At 37.2% G+C, this 23,102-nt stretch overlaps 1 protein-coding gene across 1 annotated transcript; it reads right to left on the reverse strand.

Annotated features, from left to right (window-relative positions):
* Positions 1-211: 211 nt before the first annotated feature.
* On the reverse strand, positions 212-15,127 carry LOC115921269 (double-strand break repair protein MRE11-like). The gene is made up of 11 exons (XM_030978585.1): positions 15,066-15,127; positions 13,890-14,034; positions 13,106-13,266; positions 12,633-12,720; positions 9,525-9,666; positions 8,732-8,846; positions 7,210-7,395; positions 5,854-6,001; positions 4,734-4,814; positions 3,790-3,919; positions 212-336 (listed from the first exon to the last, which is right to left on the reverse strand). The coding sequence occupies exons 1-11, from the start codon at positions 15,107-15,109 to the stop codon at positions 212-214; spliced, it is 1,365 nt and encodes a 454-aa protein (XP_030834445.1). The 5' UTR covers positions 15,110-15,127.
* Positions 15,128-23,102: the final 7,975 nt, after the last annotated feature.

Genomic DNA, 23,102 nt, shown 5'->3' on the forward strand with positions numbered 1-23,102 from the left:
CTACCTTGTCAACTGAATATAGTACTAATACAAGTCATTGCAATGTTAGCTTGGCATAACAGAAAATCAGCTGTCAATAAGACCCTGATTTCTTAGATACAGATATGATGAATCACAACAATTAAATAAATACAGATAGCTGTAGTACTGAAAAACCAGTTTTAATAAAATGATTAAAGTGGTGTATTGCACAGCTCTAACAGCATCAAAATCATTTCTGAATATCTGTTACCTCTTCTGTCCCTGAGAAGTACTTGCAAACAGAGTCTTCATGCCTCTCCGTTCCAAGAGCTTCTAGCTTGAAGAATTCCTCTAAGTCTTCTACAGGTTCGGTATCTGAAGGTAAGATAGATAACACAGACATGTAAGATATCTAAATCATAAACAATCATAATATAATAATAATATTTAATTTTTATATAGCGCTTAATACAAATGTCTTTAAGCGCTTTACAAATATGCTATTACCCTGGTCATTGGATTCAGTGCTTGCCCACACACAATGTGTGCACAATCTCCACTCCCTGGGGAGCATTCCAGCCAGGCGTTATATAACATTTTCGGTTTTGAGCTAGAAGGACCTTAACTCATGTTGTTTTGGCTCTGGACAAACATAATGTTCTTCATTAACTGCATCGTAAACACTAATGATAAAAGCACTTGGAGATCGAGAGAGGGTCACTAAATCCAAACCTATCTTTTGACAGATCATTCTTGGTGACGATGATGATGGCAATGATGATGATGATGCTGATGCTGATGATGACTATGATGATATGGTTATGATGATGCCGACGATGGTGATGACGATGAAAATGATTTATTTATTATTTATTTTATTTATTTGAACATATTTAATCAGGATAACAAGATCAGAATCGGTACCTATATTTACAACAAGTTCATTAAAATCATCACCATTCAAATTATTAGAGATACCTGTATTGATAGGTTTCCGTCCTATAAGCTTATTTACTTATTTCCATAATTTCTTACTATCACCTTCATACTTCTCAGTTACAGTATTAAAATAGTTACGTTTTCAAAAAATAACTTTAGTAACATTATTCCGCGTTTGATGATACTCAGACAAAATATGAGGTAGTTTGAGCTTCTCATATTTCTTTTTTTAAATAATCTCTCTTAGACATAAGTTTCAGAACTTAACATAGAACCTTGAGACACGCTACATTCAATGGTCTTTATAGAAGAATGTGCATTTTCTATGAGAACATATTGCTTTCTATTATAGAGGTAGTTCTTGAACCACTTTAAGGGTAATCCTCTGATTCTGTAGTTCGAAAGTTTGTAAAGAAGTATTTTGTGATTTATTGCTTCAAACGTCTTAGCGGAATCCCAAAAAACCCTCACTGTATGTTCGAAATTGTCAATAGAGCGAGCCACCTTATTTATTAGAGTCAAAAGGGCATGTGTTGTACTATGCTTGTTTTCACGGAAGCCAAATTGTGCCTGATAGAAAATATTACTAGTACATAAGAATTTTACAGTAGGAACATATATTATTATGTACAATTTTTTTCAAGAACTTTAGATAAGATGTCAGCAAGGAAATAGGTATGTAGTTTCCTTACTCTAACGATCTCCTTTCTTGAAGACTGGACTGGAACAACTTTTGCCAAATTAATCAATTTAATCAATTGAGGCACCAACCCAGCTGTAAGTGATAGATTTAAAATATAGACTAAAGGATTATTTTTTTCAAGAGATAATTGCTTATTTCATCATGTCCAGAACTCCGCTTATTCTTCAATCCGTTAATTATGTTTATAATTTCACTTTCAAGAATTGGTTAAAATATAAGAAAGTGAATTTGGGGCTCCAAGGAAGTCAGTGAAATGCTATTGAGTCTGGTATTTAGGGGGCAAGGTTGAGACCAATATTTGACAAATAATCATTAAAATATTCCGGTATTAGTTCAGTATTATCAATAACTTCATTATTAACTTTAATCTTTGTAATTGTGGAAGTCTTGCCTTTCCCGTGTATAAACAAGTTTGATAACCTTCCAAGTATTTTTTAGGTCATTTGTATACAATTCAAACTGCTTACGAAAACTTTTTTTTTAGCTTTCCTCAAAGTATGTTCTTATATTCTGTATATTTTATCTTATCTTTATCCAATAACTTAAATTTACACTTTAAATATTTTTTTTTTCTTGATTTATTGAACGTAAAAGAGCTTGCATTACCAAGGGATTCCTAGGAGTTTTTTTGTAACTACTTTTTTAATTACTAGCTGGAAAAAAGATCAAAAAAGATCCTAATGTTATGAACCAGAGCACTATAACACTGAATTCCCATAGGACATATATTTATTCAGATGGTCATATCTCAGCCAATATTTAATATATTCAATAAGTTTTCGACGATCGGACATTATTTTTGATGCTCTTTCCGAAATGAAGAAAAAATTGAGAAATTCTAAAAACAGATTTTTGATGATGTCACACTTCACCACTCTATAGAAACAATAAGTATCTTGTATGTACACATGCAGCATAAACACAATCATCTAGCTTATGTGAAACAAGAGAGTGCAATATAACCACTAAACAAACGATATCACAAAGGAAATTGCTCAATATGTTCAAATGCATGAATAACGAGCTCCTATTGATACAATAAAATATACATAAAACATATTGTTGGAAAAGTTTGATCGAGTTAAAGCAGTGTTTGATCTCTTTTCAACTTACAGATAGATTAACCAGAGCACAACTGCTGGATAGACAGACAATAAATACATGTTTTTTTGTTTTGATTTTGTTTGTTTTGATTTTTTAATAGCTATCAGACAGGTGTAGCACATTCTGTCGACTAAAACGTGTTCATATGCTATATGGCTGTACATACAGCCAACATAGAATAAACAGGGAGGAGTGGATTGTCCCTGGAATGCAAATTGAGAGTATAAGCACTGTGTGTGAGGACAAAAAGATAGAGATAAAGATTATAAGAAGTACATATTAAAACAAACATATGAGCAAGTGAACAGGTGCAGTGAAATGTACACAAAAGACCACTGGCAATGTACGCTACATGTGTAGTTGCATACATTACTTGGTTATAATCACTAATCACTTGGTTATTATCACTAATCATGTACCGTGACTGCACTGTGCACTGCACGTGAAATACGTATCTTGCCTATACGGCCGGAGTATAGTCATGTGGTGATAGTGAGCGACAGTGCTAGCGCGAGGCGTGCACGCTGTGCGGTGCCTATGACTGAGGGATTATGCATGGCACCCTATGCGCACTCTATATGCACACGCGCGCTCATTATTACACGCTGCAAATAGAAATACATAGATTCCCCCAAATCGGAACGTTCCGTTTTGTCATGGCTTCGAAAAACTCAAAAACGCAACAGTTCCATTAGAAACAGAACGGTTGGCATGTCTGTAAACAATGAGAATCAGTCTGCAAAACTCACCAATTGGTCCAGGCGTCAGATGTATATATTTATCCACACAATTATTGTACACAATATAATATCCACCATATAATTCTCATGAAAATATCTGATATGAAAGTCTGAAAAAAGCAACGCATTACATCACCGTATTACATCCTCCTCGATTATGATGAGGAAGATGATGACCGCGATGCTGATGAAGATGATGGTTAGTGGTAATCCCAATAGTAAGGTGTTGATGATAATAATGATGGTAAGGATGATGGTGATGATGGTAATAATGTTGAATATAACAACCAAAACCATGATGCTTGTATTTAACATTAATAAACAAAAAGAAAATGAACTCACCTTCTTTTGTTTGTCCTTGTATTCTTCTCTTACTACACCAGACAAGGTCATCCTTGTTAGCCACACGACCTACAAACTTCTGACCAAACCGTTTTCCGTTTAATTTGTTGTACCACTCACGGCAGTCAACCTACACATAGTAGTTAGAATAGATAGTAATTACAGCTCATAGACGAAATTACAAGTTATAAACCGGTAGGCAAGTTATAAGGTAACACAAATTTCCCTTCATCATGTAACCGAAGCTAAACATTTTTCCATTTTCAGCCCGACATAAGATCACAAAAGCTCACGACCCACTTTTGGTAAATTTGGTGTTAAAAAATGCATGAGAATCATTACAAAATAGATGTGAAGAGTCATGGTGTGAAATGCAATACACAACTAAACTTGTCAGGTTACCGGGGGGGGGGGGGGAGGATTATATTCTCATATAAGGCACTGCAAGCAACAATTAGTTTTTCTCACCCAACTACCAATAACACAGCAATAACAAAAACGGAATAAAAAAAACAACCTCTGAAGTGTGCTTTTTTGAGAATCCAGCTAAAATTCCACCAGTCTTTGCAGTGTAAATGGCTGTTTGCAAAATACCAGTTTATATTCCTGTTTGCTCATGTGATTCTTGTTGCTTCCGTGCTCTGGCGTGAAGAGTAGTGACAAGTTGCCCATGCGCAATATTCGTCAAAAAAGCACATGAATTTTTTGATGGAAAGCAAACAACCAAAATGTTATACATATGTAGTGTAAAAAGTAGTTACAAAAACCAGGGGTTTTTCTTGTTTTTTCTGTAGTGTGAATATGCCTATAGAAGATGCATCTCACAAATGGAAAAAGGTAATTCTTCTACTGATTGTGAAGAAAGCACTATTTTTCAAGTGAAAACACCAATCGGATGAACCTCTTCAGTGATTTTATACAAAGTACATTGACAGAGGACATACCTGAAGCCGAATCAGTGGAAGCGTTGGCTGTTTTCTGTTACCAGTGTGTTCATCTTCTGCTCTCTGGATCAGGGCTTCCACCTATTAAGACATGAAAGATTTGCAAAAAATAAAAACATCCAAACGGTGGTGTGGTGGTTCCGGTTTATACCGTAGCCGTTTGGTCTATACCCAGCCTGTCTAATATCCATATGGTCTAAGAATCAGTTTTCTACCCATTTGGTCTAATTGCCAGTCGATCTCATTCCCAGTTTGTCTAATGGCATTTCATCTACCATTCATAAGGTCTACCGTAATAACTTTTTGATGATTATTATTATTTATGGGAATAGACTAATTCCTGTGCACAATGCATCACACCTCATTTAAAGCTCAGGGCAGATTATCCTTTCACTCTGTTGTCGTGAATATACATTGTACTTTGAATATTCATGAATGTACATTGTACTTTGAATATTCATGAATGTACATTGTACTTTGAATATTCATAAATATACAATGTACTTTGAATATTCATGAATATACATTGTAATTTGAATATTCATGAAATACATTGTACTTTAAATATTGTGCATTAACTAGTCTACTCAACAAGACATTTTACTGTTCACTGAGAATGCATTTAACTTGCGATATCCTTTTGCAGGAGTAATACTTAAAGCTCATATTTTGAATACAGTACACTTATCGCATCATGATCAAAAGGTCTTGGTAAATGATACACTTTAAGCAAATAGACCTCCACTGATTGGAAGTTATCAACTGCCTGATTTTTGTTCTAATTTCTATTAATTTGTCATGATTTATATATTTGGTTAGGTAGGGGAATAAATGACATAATAATCTTGTTATCACCCTAACCCAACTCTATATGCAGAAGGTATAATACATGACGGCTTCAGGATTTCAAGATCGACCACTTGTTTTGAAGAAATAGAGATTTTTGCAGTATACCCCTATTTAGTGCAAAGCATTGGAAATTAAGACTGCAAAACACCATCTATTTGAAATTATTAAGAAGCGATCATTATAAATCTCCATTTTGAATTTCAAAAGAGGCACATGGGTCAGCTTTCCCCAAATACATTTCATTAATCAGTTGGAAAGGATGATGTGCTACCTTTTCAGTGCAAAATGCGTTGACATCATCACGATCAAGGGTGGTGTCCTGGAGGGCTATGTCTTCTATGTAGAACGGTCGGACAGTCTCCAGCTTGAGTTTGGTGCACTTCATGGCCTTCCCACACACCTGCAGCAGGCCTACATGCCTAGGGATTGCGTGAGGGGTAGAGAGTTGGAGAAAAATGGAAGAGAAATCAACAGATACATATCGTCGGTGGTGTGACAAAACCTCGTATCTCAATTTTTTTGAGATTTTGATTTTTTTGCATAATTTTGTACCTAATGGCCCACGACACCACCTGATAAATCCATGGAACGCCTTCTGTCTCGGTTTTTCACAAATTCCACACAAAAACCCTTAAACTAAACCTCGTAACTTTAACCCCCTTTGAAGCTGCACTGACAAAACCTTGTAACATAAGATACGTAATTCCTTTTCCTCGTAACTCACACACGGCCTAACAGTACCGAAGTTAGTGTATTCAAATCCTCGTAACTTATTCAACCAAATCCTTCTAACTCATTCAGAGTTGAAAGTAAGAACTTGTATCTCAATTTGAATAAAAACTAAAAACTCGTATCTCAATGTAGATAAAAGCAAAAACCTCGTAACTCACTTTCAAATATAAAAACAATTATTTTACTGTATTTTCACAATGACATTAACAATTGTATAAATATTCCAGTTTTAAAAAGAAAGGACGGTGTCACAGCACTAAATTTGTTGAGACAGGAAAGTTTTTTCGCTCTCCTGAAAATTCATGATTTTTGAGATAAGAGGTTTTGTCACCCCACCGACGATATATATAAAAAGATGATAAACAAAAAGGCAGCAGGAGGGGAGAGAGAGGAGGATTGTCAGAGAGGTGGGATGACAGAAGGGGAGAGAGGGGATGAGAGAGGGGGGAGGGGGTGAGAAAGAGAAAGGGGGAAGAATCGAGAAATACAAAAATTGAGAGAGAATGAGTAAGACAGAGAGAGAGAGAGAGAGAGTAGGAGACTGAGAAGGGTATCACTTGGTCAATTTTCAAATTCAATTCACATTAAAATGTTAACATTTTGGAAATGATACGATTTCCATCAAAACAAACAAACAACAGGAAAGAAAGTTATTAAAAAATGAGGTATACTATTAAAATGATTTTTCAACTATATGATGTATTAAAGGTATGATTATTTAACTGATTTATACTATGATATGATAACATATATATGTATTTTGACCTTTGTTAATACTTTATATGAACCTAGTTTGTATATTACTTTTTATTATGTTGAAAAATGCAAACAAACAAACAAAATAGAAAGAAAAATGAGTTTGGTGTCCGTGTGGAAGAAAGGCAAAAAGACTTACTTTGGCACTGCTTCTCCAGGCGTTAATGAGGTGGCTATACTACTACCAGGCTGGCTGATGAAGAAGTTCTGTGTAGCATTCCATACAGGATCAATCAGGCATTCATGCTCGCGACCCCAAATGACCAGGTCAATGAAGTTGTCCAGGAACTGTGCTGGGATGTAGTTGTTCCTACTACGCTTGGCTCTGAAAGATAGATAGGGAAATAGATTAAATAATAATAGCTAATGTAATAATAATAATGATAATAGTAATAATAATAATAATAACAATATTATTAATATTTAATAATATTAATAATAATTAAAATGATAATAATAACAATAATGATTACAATGATAACAATATTACTAAATAAAATGGGATCTTGTATAGCGCTCATGGCGCTCCACAATTATTACTGTCTATATCATGCCATTATGGCGCTCTAGCATTGGAAGGAATTAATTCATGCCAGGTACCCATTCACTTCACCTGGGTCGAGTATGGCAAATGTAGATTGAAGTCAACGGTCTTGCAAATGGACATTATTGCAAGGAACTCATATATTAGCTAAACTTTGAAAACTTGACAAGTTCTTTCATTGTCAACAAAATAGTGACAATTTGCTTTCCATCAGCATTAAAAAAAACAAGAGTGCTATTTAGAAAAAAATGTACATGTAAACACACACAAATTCTAGTACAATAATTTTGTAATCAGCTCATGCTTACATTTGTTCCAAATCTCATATTAGATTCAGATGGTTAGATTGATAGAACGATAGACAATTAGTAATAGATGTATATATAAAAAGATAAACTTAAGGATTGCTCTTCCCTCTTGTGATTAAGTTTATTACTTTCCCTCCCCCTCTCTCTCTTTGACTTTCTCTCTCCCTCCCCCTCTCTCTTCCTCTCTCTCTCCATCCCTCCCTCTCTCTCAATCCCTCCCTCCCTCTCTCCCTCCCTCTCTCTCACTCCCTCCCTCCCTCTCTCTCTCCCTGTCTCTATTCCTCTTCCTTCTTTCCACTGAAAGCAATGTTATTGATAAATCATTCTTAAAGTCTCTCATTGCTAGCTATGTATTTCATTCAACGGTTCATTCTTTTATTTGCTTATTCATTCATCCCTTTATTAATTCATCCCTTTATTAATTCAACACTTTTCAATAATTTAGCTATAACAGTCATCTTTATTCAACATACAGGTATGACCACGTGTAGAGCATTATTCTCTTTCTTGTAGTATTGCTCGATTATCAGTATACAAATAATGCATTGTAATCATTTCAAACGTGCAGTGCTACACATGCATTTGCCCCTACAAGCTCACGTGCCAGGGGGCGCATTACGTTCTTTACAAACACAATTCTGCATAGTACTGATAATTTGTGCACACTGTTTAATGAAATTAAAAAACTTTGAAAGTCTTAATAAATGAATGATTGCGTTTTACTAATTGTTTGATTAGGATCTAGGAGTGAATTGTGTAATAACAAAATGCAATCTTGATAATAGGAGAAGGTTGAATTTACAACATACCTGTTTTGATGGATGACAAAGATATTAAACCAGGAATCAGCATTCTGCTTTGGTCTCAGCATGGAGATCTTTCCTGATAGGAACATCCGATGAAGACGTTCATCTCGTATGGAACCTGTAACCATGGAAAACATCATAATGCTATAAATAATGATGATGATGACGAGAACGAGAACGATGATGATGGTCATGAAGACAGTGATGATCATGGTCATGATGGTGGTGTAATAAAGTATCCAAGCAAGGTAGATCTACTTACATGTACAGTATCATTACTCAAGTCAGTGGATCCAAATAAATTGTTCTACCCTTCACAGTGCATACTCAAAACTCCACTGAAGAACATCCCTACCTCTGGCTTTTTTACAGACATGAAGGGAATCACATACAAAAAGTGCGCAAAATGACTGAATTAGAGCAATATAATTGGGAAATCACAAAGCTTTTTGCTGCGAAAAAAATGGCCAACATGAACAATTTGCCTGAAGCCTAAAGCTGGCAACCAGGAACCATATATTTAAATCAGTAATAATAATTATAATAATAATACCGGTAGTGAACATTTATAATGCAGGTTAAGGCAGTATGTCAGATAATTCAGATTAAGTAATATGTCTTATCTCCTATTCAGATCACAACTAAGTGTTTAACTTTGTAAGCAAACCAACTATAAGCCAAAATACATCATTAATCCAAAATTGCATTGCATGAAATGTGCATATTTCTGGGATAAGTATTGAACTGACAATCAGGTCTGGTAGGGCTGGGGGGGGGGGGGGGGGGGGAGACTTACCTAGTCCAAACATAGCTAGCTTGGTTATTCCTTTCTGAATAAGGATGGGGGAGATCTCGACCGATTCCAGCGAGGTACTTTTACCAAAGTAGTTCACCAAGCCACAGGCGCTCAGCATGTCTAGAGCAGACAGAGTACCCAGCTTCAAGAGTGCATAGGGGAAGGAAGATAATGACTTCTTTTTCTTTCTTCATTTAATTAAATGTCATAAATTCAACAACACTTCTTCCAACTATAAGCAAAAGGCTATGATTTGGCCATTTACAATAAATCAGTCCCAAAGAGGTAAAAAAAAATAGTTTCCATTCAATAGAATGGTAGTAGATTAGGCGTAAAACATCCATCTGGGTGGGAACTCTTTACATACAATATGAACCTGCCCCTCTTTCAGAAAACTCTGTTTGTTTTATACTAAATATAGGGTATCATCATAGGCTATCAAACTAGATGGAATTCGACTGCGCGCAGTCGAAAATGATGCCTCCGTCATAGAGCAATTTTACAAACCGAAACGGAAGAAATTTTTCAAATTCAAGTTCAATTGTAATCCATTAACATGTTCTCAGAATATCGTGATTACAAGCAATTTCTCATATACATATATGACCCTTTGATCTTTGACCTCATGACCCTAAAATCTACTCAGTTCATTGGCTCTGCAAGATTTCCTGAGTTAAATAGTAATCCATCTGTCAGTTCTAATGAGAATGCGTCCACAAGCTATTTTTGCATACATAATGAGCCCATGACCTTTGATCTTATGAACCATTCATTGGCTCTGCAAGATACATAAATGATCTAAGTTTGGCAGGAATCCATCAATCTGTTCTAATGATAATACGATCACAAGCTACATGTAATTAGTCCATAATGTAATCAGATCATCTACCTATTATGTTTATATGTCTATATGTAGGTGGTTAGAGAGATTTTAACTTTAAAAAAGCCAACACCTGGAAATTCATTCTATGAGTCGACTTCTGTGACCTATGACCCCTGAGCAAGTTACTACAAAATTAAATCGGATTGTATTCCTATGGGTATACACACTATCATCACGTTTGAAGGAAATATATCAAACAGTTCTTGAGGTTTTGCATTAAAAAAGCTATATGTACCTAAAATTTTGTCAGTTGACCTCTGACCTAGACACTTCAAAATTAAATCAGATCATCTTCCTAAGGTGATACACACTATCATATTTTTAAAAAGTTTTTAACCCTTACTTAACTGGGGGGGGGGGGGGGGGAGGGAGGAGGGAGCCTCGGAGGCCCCCCCCCCCCAAACAAATTTTGTTGCACATGAACCGCCATGTTTTCGGCGATGCTGCTTCATGAGTTTTTTCTTTCAAGTCTTACGGATCTTTTGACACCAAGTTTTTGAAAATCAGACATTCAGCTAGAGAGTTACTTGACCTATTGTGACCTAAGGTCAAGCCGAAAATTGAGAAATTTGTCATTTTGTGTACAAAATGAATGGCAAAGTGAAGTTTCTAGTTTGGTCTATAAATCAGCATAATTTTACTCTTTAGAGTTTAGTTATCATTTATTCAAGCAAAATATTGATACGTAACAACCTCAAGTATCAGAAGTCCTAAAACAATACAATACATAAGATTAAGAATTAATAACAATAGAATACAAAAGAAGTTCATAAAACAATGAAATACATAAGAATTGAAATAGACATGGACAATTTTTTTATGTGATAATGCCCGATAGGCTTTTTAGAAACTTTTTGCCACAAAATCAACTCTGTAAAAGCTTTATTTATGTAATAATAGTGAGGTCTCTTCCTTTGCGCAATTTCTCAAGACGCGTGCCAAATTTCGAGGCAATCGGCCCCTCCCCCCCCCCCCCCCCCCCCCCCCAGTCAGGGAGGTGCTCAAAATAGCCCAGTTAAGTACGGGTTAAGTAACGGAACATATTTCAAGTGGTTCTTGACATATCATGACAAGTCCTATACATGTAGTCTGAATTTTTCAAGTTGACCTCTATGACCTTTGACATACATGTACTCCAAAATCTAATCTGATCGTTTTCCTATGGTGATATATATACTATCCTTAAGTTTGAAGTTTAAAATCTCAAATGGTTCTTGAGATATCGCGATACAGGCTGAAGACATGGAACTTCACAAGTTGACCTCTGTGACCCTTGACCTACGTGCTCCAAAATCTAAACAGATCGTCTTCCTATGGTGATACATACTATCATTAAGTTTGAAGTGAAAATTCTCCAGTGGTTCTTGAGATATCGCGATAACGATCTCAATGTATGGAATTTCATAAGTTGACCTCTGTGACCCTTGACCTGTGACCTACGTGCTCCAAAATCTAATCAGATTGTCTTCCTATAGTGATACACACTATCACTAAGTTTGAAGTTTAAATCTCCAGTGGTTCTTGAGATATCATGATAACAATCTCAATGTATGGAATTTCATAAGTTGACCTCTGTGACCCTTGACCTTTGACATACGTGCTCCAAAATCTAATCAGATCGTCTTCCTATGGTGATACATACTATCCTCAAGTTTGAAGTTTAAATCTCAAATGGTTCTTGAGATATCGCGCTAACAAACTCAATACAAGGAATTTCATAAGTTGACCTCTGTGACCTTTGACCTACGTACTCCAAAATCTAATCAGATCGTCTTCCTATGGTGATAAATACTATTCCCGAGTCTTAAGTTTAAATCTTAAATGGTTCTTGAGATATTGTGATAACGGTCAAACGGGACGGACAACCCGAAAACATGATGCCTCCGGCACCACCTTCGGTGGCGGAGGCATAAAAACACAAGATCCTCTACAGAAATACGATTAACAAAATTCATATTATAGTAATTTAATGTGTTGGAGCAAATAGGAGAATTGTCCAGCATAACTGTTTCGATCAAATAGAAATTCCAATATGTGTACCGATTACAACTTTTAAGAATTCATAACTTTCCAATCATCTGTCCCGTTTCATTCACACTTTCACTAGTCTGCTTCTCTATTTGTTCTGCTTTCTTTTAGGCACTTTGTGATTCAGGATGGATTTCCCTTTAGTACAGTTTTATTCATGGTCAGTAATTTGTGAGGTACATGTAGTGTAAACTCACCCCAGCAGGTTCATCATGATTGCCATGTATAGAGAAGATAGGCATGTCAATATTCAGGTTTGGATCTTCACAGTTCACATTTGGGAATCTAGTCATGAAGAAGAAGGAAGAAAAAAAAAGGCAAAAAAAGGCAAATTTATAGCACCCAGAAATGCTTCACCTTTAATATATATAATGAGAATAATTTTCGGAAAATTATATTTTTTTTTATATCTGGTCAACAGCTTGGCAAAAAAGAAAGACTAAAAAACATGACTGATAAGTATATTCATGGAAACATCATCAAATTCAAATTGGCAGCTCTGTTATCTCCCTTGCAAGCAGCTCTTATCTGTTTTGTACCAAGAATGATACCAAATTGGTTCTGTTTTTAAAATATTAGCTAAAATTTTAGCTCCTCAAGATACATTTCCCAGCTCCATATTCGTCTTTTCGCGCCACTTCATTTCAATAAGCTACCTCACTAAACTTACGGACTAGCTGCAAAGTTGACGCTCTGATCGCTGAGGAACTCGATCTGTACTGGTCTGTCGCCCATGCAGTACTTCCTGAGTAGGGTCATGACCCCATGTAAGGACCTCTTGGAGGGTGTGTTCTCATGAAAGAGGTTGCCTCCAATCAGCACCATGTCAACCTAAAACAGGCAAAGGGCCAGGTCAAATGGTAGGCTAACCAATATTATAAAACAGGTTATAGAATCTAGCCATCTAATTTTAATTTATATGAAAACTGTCATAAATTTAGTGACAGATTAAATTGTGACAGTTTTAGTTGGTGACACCAACTGCGACTTACTTTTATATGCCTTGTTACAAATAAATAAAATGGAACCAGCAAGAGTTACGAGTGTATCTGCAACATTAGTTGATCACCTGTTGACTAGTATAACCTTAACAACGTAAAGAACTACATGTATGTAGTTTGGTGAAGCTACATACCACTGTCTCTTGTTACTCACTAATGATTGACATATGATGTCACAAGATGAATGAGATCTGGAGCATTTTTTTAGGGTGGAGCTTAGCAGGTCTGATTTTTTTTTTTTTTTTAAATATTTTACGATCTTTGAAATATACTTAGATGTTTGAATAACAACATATGCTGTATACAGCCACATTGACATGAATCAACTTATAATTGGATGCCACCCGACTTTTAAGCCTGTAAAAAGCCGGATGAACCTTTTCCAGGTTGATTTTGTACCTTCTAGCTGTACACACAAATATTTTAGATGATACACTTTTACTTTTATAGTACCTTGTTTTTTTGTGCCAGCTGCAGGATCTCCTCAAACGTGTCGATGGAGTCGCTGTGACGGATGAAATCTTTCTCCATGTATCCTACGTGACAGTCTGTGGCCACCAGGATCTTGATGGTGTTCTCATCTCCTTCATCCATGTTCCTAAAATATTAATAGAAAAGTACACTTCGTTTAACCTTTCATTCGCATCATAAATATGTATGCTTGTAAAAATTGTGATTTATTATTATAATTATCATCATTATTATCATTATTATTATTGTTATTATTATGGTTATCATTGTTATTATACATATTAATTATTATTATCATCTGAATCATCATCAACATCCTCTCACTATATTGGGTCTGGATATTAAGGTACATGATGACCTGTTTAACTATAACATTGTGTATACATGTATATCATTATGTACATGTACAGATAAGTTTTTACACTTGAAAATATGTAATCAATCCCAAAACATTTGGAAGAACCAGCCCACGAGAAATACATGTACATTGTTGCATAGGGAGATCATTTGCATGTCACTTACAGATAAATAAAAAAAGAAGAAAAGACAGAATGATGCTAAACGGTTTTGAAAGCACTTTTTCAAGGAGAGTCAAAATCCTGTCTCATACTCTTGTATATGCTTTGAGATGAGTTTTGAAATATCATAAAGGTTTACCAGAAATAATCATGTTTATTTTGCTGGTGGAATAGTTTGTTGAGGGTAACCTCGCTAGTCGTAAGGACCGCTATTCATAACTTGTAACTTCCTAACGTGAATGACTGCTATTCATAAAACGAAAAGGGGGTCACCATTCATAACGGCATAAGGACCGTTATTCATAAGGACCACTACCGGTATTCATAATGTACGCACTTACAGTCTCCAGACTGTGTAGCACAAGGTACTGGGTTTGAATCCCTGCCACATCACCATGTCCTTTGGCATGACATAATTAAGTCTACATTTGCCACACTCGACTAAGTTTTATAAGCAGGTACCTGGTAGGATTTACTCCTTACACGCACTGAGCACTATATACAGCTGCAAACAGCTAAAGCAGAGGTAATACTATCTATAGTCTTTTGGAAGCGCATTTTAGCATAATTGGGATGTACAAGAAGGGAATATTGTTATTATTAATATTAATACGTTGAAGAATAAAAATACTATACTTACCCAGGAACCTCATGATCAGAATCTTCAGAAGACGTATGGGCCATTACAGATTCTATGTCCTTTCTCCTGCAATCAAACAAATACATTCATAGTAGATCTAAACTCTAGACAAATAATTTCAACATCATTTTACATATCTCTTAAATTTGAAAGGGTGAATCCTTTGCATTATTAGAAACCGTCATAAGTCTAAGTTTGTGGAAATCCCATAGAAATGCGTGTTAATTCTATAACACACTTTTCAACGAGATGTCCACAAATTTAAATTTATGACGGTTTCACACTAGTAATGCCCTCCTGGTGTCTGGATGATACTTTTTATAACAGAAATTAAACTTCCACTACATAGTATTTTAGAAAATGTTCAAATGATATGGTTTTTGCCATTTCTTCTGTAAAATGTCTACCAATTTCATGTCAGTCCATGCATTCATTTCGAGTAAAGCCCCTTTCACACCGGATCAGCGTAGAGTTGCGTAGTGAGGTGTACCGAGTATGCCGAAATTAGGCTGCGTATTCATGAAAAAATGTTGCTTCGGCGTAGTACCTGCTTAGGTTATGTTTAGGCTGCCGTACGATTGCGTATGGTTACGTACCCGGTGCATAGGCACTGCGTACCTACGGCGCATGCGGTTGGCATACCAGGTACGTAGGTTTGCTTACAGTTGCGCATGGTTGCTTACTGCGTGTGCAAAAAGGATCTAGGAGTAGGACGTCTTAATTAATTTATACGTACACAGAGATTCCAAGTTGAAAGATCAGCTATGCGTGACATTTTAATGACTCGGCGGGAGAGGGTATAGCGTATAGCGTACGTTTCTAAATCGGGGGCGTGTGTGACGAGGCGAGAAAGCCGGCCTGCATGCATGCTACGTGCATGTGATATACATACACGAACCCTGCGAGGAGCTAGCGAAGGCCTCGAGGCAGTCGGCCAGTACGTAGTCTAGCAATTACTTCTTTTTTCTTTTTTTCTTCCCAGTATGGCCCTGATGCGTTACAAAATTTATGTCCATGCGTGACAGCGTTTTCAGACCCTCGATGCGTGGCTTTCACGCACAATGCGCGACACTTGGTAGCTCTGCTTATACTGCTTCGTCGGACTGGTGTAGGGTAGCTTACTATTGCGTAGTTGTTTCGTAGAAAATGCGTACGTTTTGGGATTAGTGTCTCCGCTGAAAGTAGGCCAAAAAAAACAAATTTAAAGTTTTTTTAAAAAAAACAACAATTGTTTGCGTCCATCTCGCGTACCCCTTTGCAGAGCTACCAAGTGTCACAAATTGTGCGTGACAGTCATGCATCCAGGGTCTGAAAATGCTGTCACGCATGGCAACCACTTTCGTCACTAATCAGGGCCAGACAGGAAAAAAAAGGAAAGAAAAGGTAGTAATTGTTAGACTAAGTACTGGCGGACCGCCTCGCAGGCCTCAGCTAGCTCCTCGCAGGGTTGACGTATATCGCATGCACGTAGCATGCATGCAGGCCTGCTATTACGTCACGTCACGTGCGTATATACTACGCCAGCGTACGCTCTGGGTTGTCGGTAAGCAACACTACACAACTGTACGTATGGCCCGGTGTGAAAGGGGCTTAACCCTAAAATAAAATCTTTCAGCTACAAATTCCCATAGACGTGTACAAATGAAATGGCACAAATGCTTGAGCGCACACGCAGCTCAGAGAGCACACACAAAGGCCTGAATTCCCAAAGGAGGCTTGTCGACAAACCTAGGTTTATGTGCTTCAAAACGTGTAATATGACGCACATATAAACCTAGGTTTGAGGACAAACCTCCTTTGTGAATTCAGGCCTTAGGGTTCGGCTTATGCCGAAAGGGTGGATAGCGTCGCGTCGCGTTGACTAGACTTGAACGCGACCATTCTTCCAAAGCCCCCCCCTCCCAGGTTTGGCCGAAAGGGTGCGTTGGGAGTGTTGCGTCGCGTCGAACACGACTTTTCGTCCAAAGCCCCCCCCCCCCCCCTAGGTTTGGCCGAAAGGGTGCGTTGACTAGTCTTCCACATCAGTCGTTTATAATAGAATTTACGGAATACTAATTTAAGTTGTTTAAATTCAAATAATCAAGATAGAAACAGATTAAAAATTAAATAAAACTAGTTTTTACGTAGTCTTGCAGAGCAGGCGTTTATAAAAATTACATCAATTAAGGAATTATTCTTATTTAATTCTTATAAACGCCTGATCTGGGGGGGGGGGGGGGGCTTTCTGAATTCCATACATAGCAAGAAATGGATATTATTTTTCATTATTTTAATAAGTAAACGACTGATATGCAAGACTAGGTAAACACCTTTATTAGACATTTTATATATTATCATAGTAAATTATTTGATTGTGTTTCTTGTTATATATTGATTTAATTCTTATAAATGCCTGATCTGGGGGGGGGGGGGGCTTTCTGAATTCCATACATAGAAAGAAATGGATTTTATTTTTCGTTATTTTAATAAATAAGCGACTGATATGCAAGACTAGGTTAACACCTTTATTAGACATTTTATATCATAGTAAATTATTTGATTGTGTTTCTTGTTATTTATTGATTTAATTCTTATAAACGCCTGATCTGCAAGACTATGTAAAAACAAGTTTGATTAAATTTTTAATCTGTTTCTTTTTTGATTATTTGAATTTAAACAAGTTAAATTTCTTAAATTCTATTATAAACGACTGATGTGGAAGATAAGTTAACGCACCCTTTTGGCCAAACCGGGGGGGGGGGGGCTTTGGACGAATGGTCGCGTTCTACGCAACGCGACACTCCCAACGCACCCTTTCGGCCAAACGGGGGGGGGGGGGGGCTTTGGACGAATGGTCGCGTTCAACACGACGCGACACTCCCAACGCACCCTTTCGGCCAAACCAGGGGGGGCTTTGGACAAATGGTCGCGTTCAAGTCAACACGACGCGACACTCCCAACGCACCCTTTCGGCATGAGCCTTTGGGTCAAGATCTATCTAGTCTATGTGTAAGTAATGTGCATCTATAGGGCTAGGGCTCTGTGAAGCAGTTGGGGAGGGTAATTTTGAAATGATAATGATTAAGATGTGATCTCACAGAATTTTATCCAAATTTTCTGCAGGATCACGTACCTTTGGAACATTCAAAATAATTTTTTTAGCTGATTTAGCATAAAAACAGCCGACACATTTTAGCTGACCTGGCTTCACGTCTAAAAATCACGGCGTCAGACATTTACTTACTTTATCTTACCACCACACATAGGAGCATCACTATATCCTGGCTGTGGTAGTAAAAGCTGTGTTTTTGATTCACAACATTTCAAACACCACTGTACAAAACTCATCTGATTTCACTCAAAATCTGTACTTTAGTGACAATTGATGACACCTAAATAGCAGTAATATACATTTGCCTCAACTTACTGATGTTAAAAAGAATAATTTAAAAATTCAAATTGTAGACTAAGTCTAGTGTCAAATTTGCCGATCAGCCCAATCGGTCCTATTGACAGTCTATGCAATATTGTATGGTGTGTATATTTGTGTATAGATCTAGGTCTAATAATACCTGCCTCACAGCAAGTATGCAGTGCAAGAGGTCAATACGCATTAGCATTGACTCTCTATGCTTTGCTGGAGTGACTACCACTACCAGCTATATAGTGCCTAGTGCCCAGTGCATTGGCGCTGGCTGTACCTTAATTTGCCTGGCCTTACCCGAGATTCTGGAAGAATATGCTCAGCTGTGTTCTCAGCAGTCACGCTTCCATGCATGCAGTTCCAGTTCGTGTATTCTTCCTTCTCATAGTAGGGTGTCAAGTAACTTCTAAGCAAGTAATCTGGTTTAGTTGTTGGTATCTGTGTCGGGTATTATGTGGAGCAGAACCGCTACCCATGCCCGATCCAGATTCACGGTTTGATGGAAGTTGGGGATTTCCCTGTCTGCACGGGTTAGCAAATTTCCCGCCAAGCTTTGACGCCCTCTAGATAAATAAGTTACCAAAACGCGCGGACAAAAAAGTTAATCATTACATGATTTAAATCAACATTTACATTCGTTATGTTTGTTTTATCATAATGCACTAGCTTACTGATGGGGGGGGGGGGGGGGGGGCAGATACCCAAAATAAAATTCCGTGGTTTATTTCTAATTCGATACCAGTTGGACTATTTACAAATGTTGCTGAAATGACAAGATTTCCGTTTTTTTCTTCTCATTTTTGGCCAGTATGCCATAGAGGCGGCACTGCCAAACTAGTGGCGGATCCAGGGGGCGTTATTTTTTTTCTGCGGCACAGATTGGCGCTTTTTTTTAAAAAGAGGTCTTGATTTAACCCTAATCCTAACCCTAACCCTTAACTTTCCCATAAGCTCAACACGCACCTAACCCCAATCTGTGCAGCAGAAAAATATAACGCATTCAGGGGGGGGGGGGGGAGTCCAGGGGGCACGGAACCCCCCCCCCCCCCTGGGAAAAAAACGTGTAAAAACACATTATTTATTTTTTTTAGATGGTACCCCTCCCCCCTGGCGCCAAACCAAAAAAATGGGGGGGGGGGGGCAAAACGCATTTTGGCACCCCCCCCCCCCCCAAAAAAAAAAGTAGTAAAGGAGTTAAGATGGTTTGTATTTCTAACCCAAAAAGAACATAACCATACAAAAAACCTGAATTAAATAACATATATATATACAATTCCATTCAAACAAAAGGAAAGTAGGCCTAAACAGGAATTAAAATTCCTAAACATTGCGAATGCCCCTATATTTATCAATGGAGGTTTTTATAATAACGATACGCGCATATCGTGGACATATTGTGTGAGAATGGGAAAGCGTGTCTGTTTGTTATAGGGGTGAGAAGACATGAGCCCCTTTACGCTGGCGTACTGATGAGGGGGGGGGGGGGTCGGGGTATTTATTTTGCTATACCAGTGATTTACAAATGTTGCTGAAATTACATGATTTTCTGGGTTTTTTTTCCTATTTTTGTGTAAGTCATACATATCTTTTGATGCGTTTATTGGAAAATTAGAATTCCCAAATTTATAGTCGGGCGAAAAATATGCTTATTTAGAAGCCTTTATGTCATAGTCTGCAAAATGGCTGGCCCGGGGGCTCGAACCCTCCTTACTTTTTGAAAAATTATGTTACAGAGAAAAAAAAAGGAAAGAAGGAAAAAGAAAAAATAAGTGGCCTGCCAATGTCACAAATGAAGTATCAAAATATGCTCATCTGACCGTAAGTAAATACCTAAAACCCCCGAGCTTCCGGGGGCTCTGCCCCTGGACCCCACCGAGGGCCCTAAGGCGCCCCCTGGATGCTAATCTGACTGTAGTTAAATATTAAAACCTCTGAGCTCCCTTGACCACATCAATGGCCTTTAGGAGGGCCCTTTGATGCTCATCAAACCTTAATTAAATACCTAAAACCCCTGAGCTTCCGGGGCACTGCTCCCTTAATGACTCTCCGCCAATTAGTGACCTGCCAGTGTCATAAATAAGGTATCTAAATATGCTTATCTGACCGTAATTTAATGCCTAAACACCCTGACCTTCCGGGAGCTCAGCCCCTTGACCCCCTGCTGAGGCTCAGGCCCTAGACCCGACACCAATTTACGCTCTACCCGATCGTTAATACTCCACTTTGAAAAACGTTCCGCGGGGCCTGCATGTAACGTGTAAGAGTGGTGGTGATGCAGATTTTTCTTCTGCCCCCCCCCCCCAATCCCAAACTGCTTCCGGCGCGCCTGTGCCAGGCCTACGTCTTTTCAGGTGTCGATAAATTTCACTTCTGATATTTTCTGTGACTCGTTCCCCTTTTCCTTTTTAATAAGTGTACTTTTCCCTTCTTAATAAGAACCCCTTCATTTTCTCTTAAATGCCACTTTTCACCTCTGATAAGTGCCCCTTTTATTTTGACACGTGTAGGCCCTACCATATTTCTTCGGATGGGGAGTGCCCCTTTTTCTTTTTTATATGACCCCTTCCCCCTTTTCAAAATGCCCCTTTTAACATTTGATAAATGCCCCTATCAATATCTGATAGGTGCCCTTCTCCTCCAACAGATTCCCCATATCCACTCTCACTTTATAAGTGCCTCTTTTCATTTCTGTTGAATACCCCTTTTCAGGTGCAAGAATTAAGTGCCTTTTTCACCTCTGAAGGCTCTGATAATTGTCTTTTTTACTTTGACATGAGCACCTTTTCTTTTCTAATAACTGTCCTTTTCCCTTTTGATAAGTGCCTTCTTAATTTCCTTTCTCCATAACATGCACTTAAACTTACGTCGAGACTCGTCGGCTTGTGTTCTTCACCCTGCATGCCAAAACATGGTTACGTAATAAACCTCGTGTTTTTCAATTGATGGGTATAATATGGCCGTTAATAATAGAATAAATAGACGCGGTGGCCGAGTGGCATTGTACGTTTCTACTTCATTGAACTACAAAGTAATATCCGAATTAAGTTACATGGCAGATGCAGTTGAAACTTTATGCGTAGCAATTATTGTTCCAAACAGGAGAAATATTGTGATAGCAGTTGTATATCGACCACCAAATTCATCTCACGACGATTTCATTACTTCTTTACAAACAATAATATCATCAAATTAGTTAGGAGACAGGTCTTCCTTTATTGCTAGAGATTTTAATATAAATCTTCTTGATGAAAATCAGAATTTATTCTGCAATGAATTTCTGGACACTTTGTCCTCGCAATCCTGTATGCCTCTCATAAATAAGCCTACTCGAATAACTAAGACAACAGCCTCGCTTAACGATAATGTATTTACAAATATGTATGTTTAAGCTATTTCTGGTATCATAATCTCAGATATAAGTAACCATTTCCCCAGTTATATTCACTAACCTATCTTTGAATTACCTAAAACACAAAATGATCCTAATCCAGGTTGCCGTAAGTTAACTAGTGAAAATATTGATAAATTTAAAAAAAGCGTAAGTTTACTTGACTGGGTCGAGGTTTTAACTTCTCGCGATGTAAATGAAGCATTTGAACTTTTTCTTGAAATTTTCACTCGATATTATCAAAGAGACTTACCTGTTCAAAATACAAGTAGGAACTAAAATTATAGAAAGACTCCACGATCTCCATGGATAACAATATCCCTTTTATGTTCAATTAAAAGGAAAATAATCGCTTATTTTACCAATTTAAGTCAAAGCCGACAGAGTCGAACGAAAAGAAATATATAAGACCTATAAAAAATACCCTAGTTAGCATTTTAAGTTATGCAAAACAAGATTACTTCTCTAAACAATTCGAATTTCGTAGAAATGACATTAAAAACACTTGGAAGCTAATTAACAATGTACTTAATAGAAACAGTAATAAGCAGAATATTTAAGAGGTTTTGGTCGGAAACACATGCTTTAAAGACCCTGCTTCTATTGCTGAGAGTTTCACTAATTACTTTGTAAACATAGGACCTAATCTTGTACATGCCATCCCGACCTCAAATCGATTATTTCATTCATTTCTAGATCGTCGAAATCTTGAATCTCTATTTTTTTCCCCGGTACTAGAGATAGAGGTTATTGATATTGTTAACAATTTAAAGAGGAAAAGAGCACTGGATTTGATAGCATATCAAGTATACTACTTAAACATGTTATTTCCGAAATCATCCTACTATAACCCATATATTTAACCTCTCTTTTATATGTGTTGACGTACCCTTTTTAATGAAAAGAGACAAAGTAATACCTGTATTAAAAAAGGCGACTCACGTGAACAGGGAAATTATAGGCCAATTTCTTTACTTGCCTCTTTTTCCAAAATATTATAAAAACTTGTGTATTCACGAACTATAAATTTCCTTACACAACACAATTTACTTAGTGACGTTCAATTTGGATTTAGAAAAAAAACACTCCACAAGTCATGCTATGTTAACACTCATTAATAAAATTGTTTGTCCAATTGATAACTCTTGTCACACAATCGGTTTATTTTTAGACTTCTCAAAGGCGTTCGATACTATTGACCATAACATTTCTCACTACGTCTCACTACGGTGTCAGAGGGAAGGCC

The sequence above is a fragment of the Strongylocentrotus purpuratus genome, unplaced genomic scaffold, assembly GCF_000002235.5.
Source record: "Strongylocentrotus purpuratus isolate Spur 01 unplaced genomic scaffold, Spur_5.0 spur5_scaffold_1, whole genome shotgun sequence".
Lineage (NCBI taxonomy): Eukaryota > Metazoa > Echinodermata > Echinoidea > Camarodonta > Strongylocentrotidae > Strongylocentrotus > Strongylocentrotus purpuratus.

What these genes read in the sequence shown, in the direction of transcription:
- LOC115921269 (XM_030978585.1), bottom strand. Translation starts at nt 15,109, where the DNA reads ATGGCCCATACGTCTTCTGAAGATTCTGATCATGAGGTTCCTGG. An exon ending in ACGCATTTTGCACTGAAAAG is followed by an intron (nt 4,815 to 5,853) that starts GTAGCACATCAT and finishes ATGTCTTAATAG; the next exon opens with GTGGAAGCCCTGATCCAGAG. An exon ending in ACAAGGACAAACAAAAGAAG is followed by an intron (nt 337 to 3,789) that starts GTGAGTTCATTT and finishes TCTTACCTTCAG; the next exon opens with ATACCGAACCTGTAGAAGAC.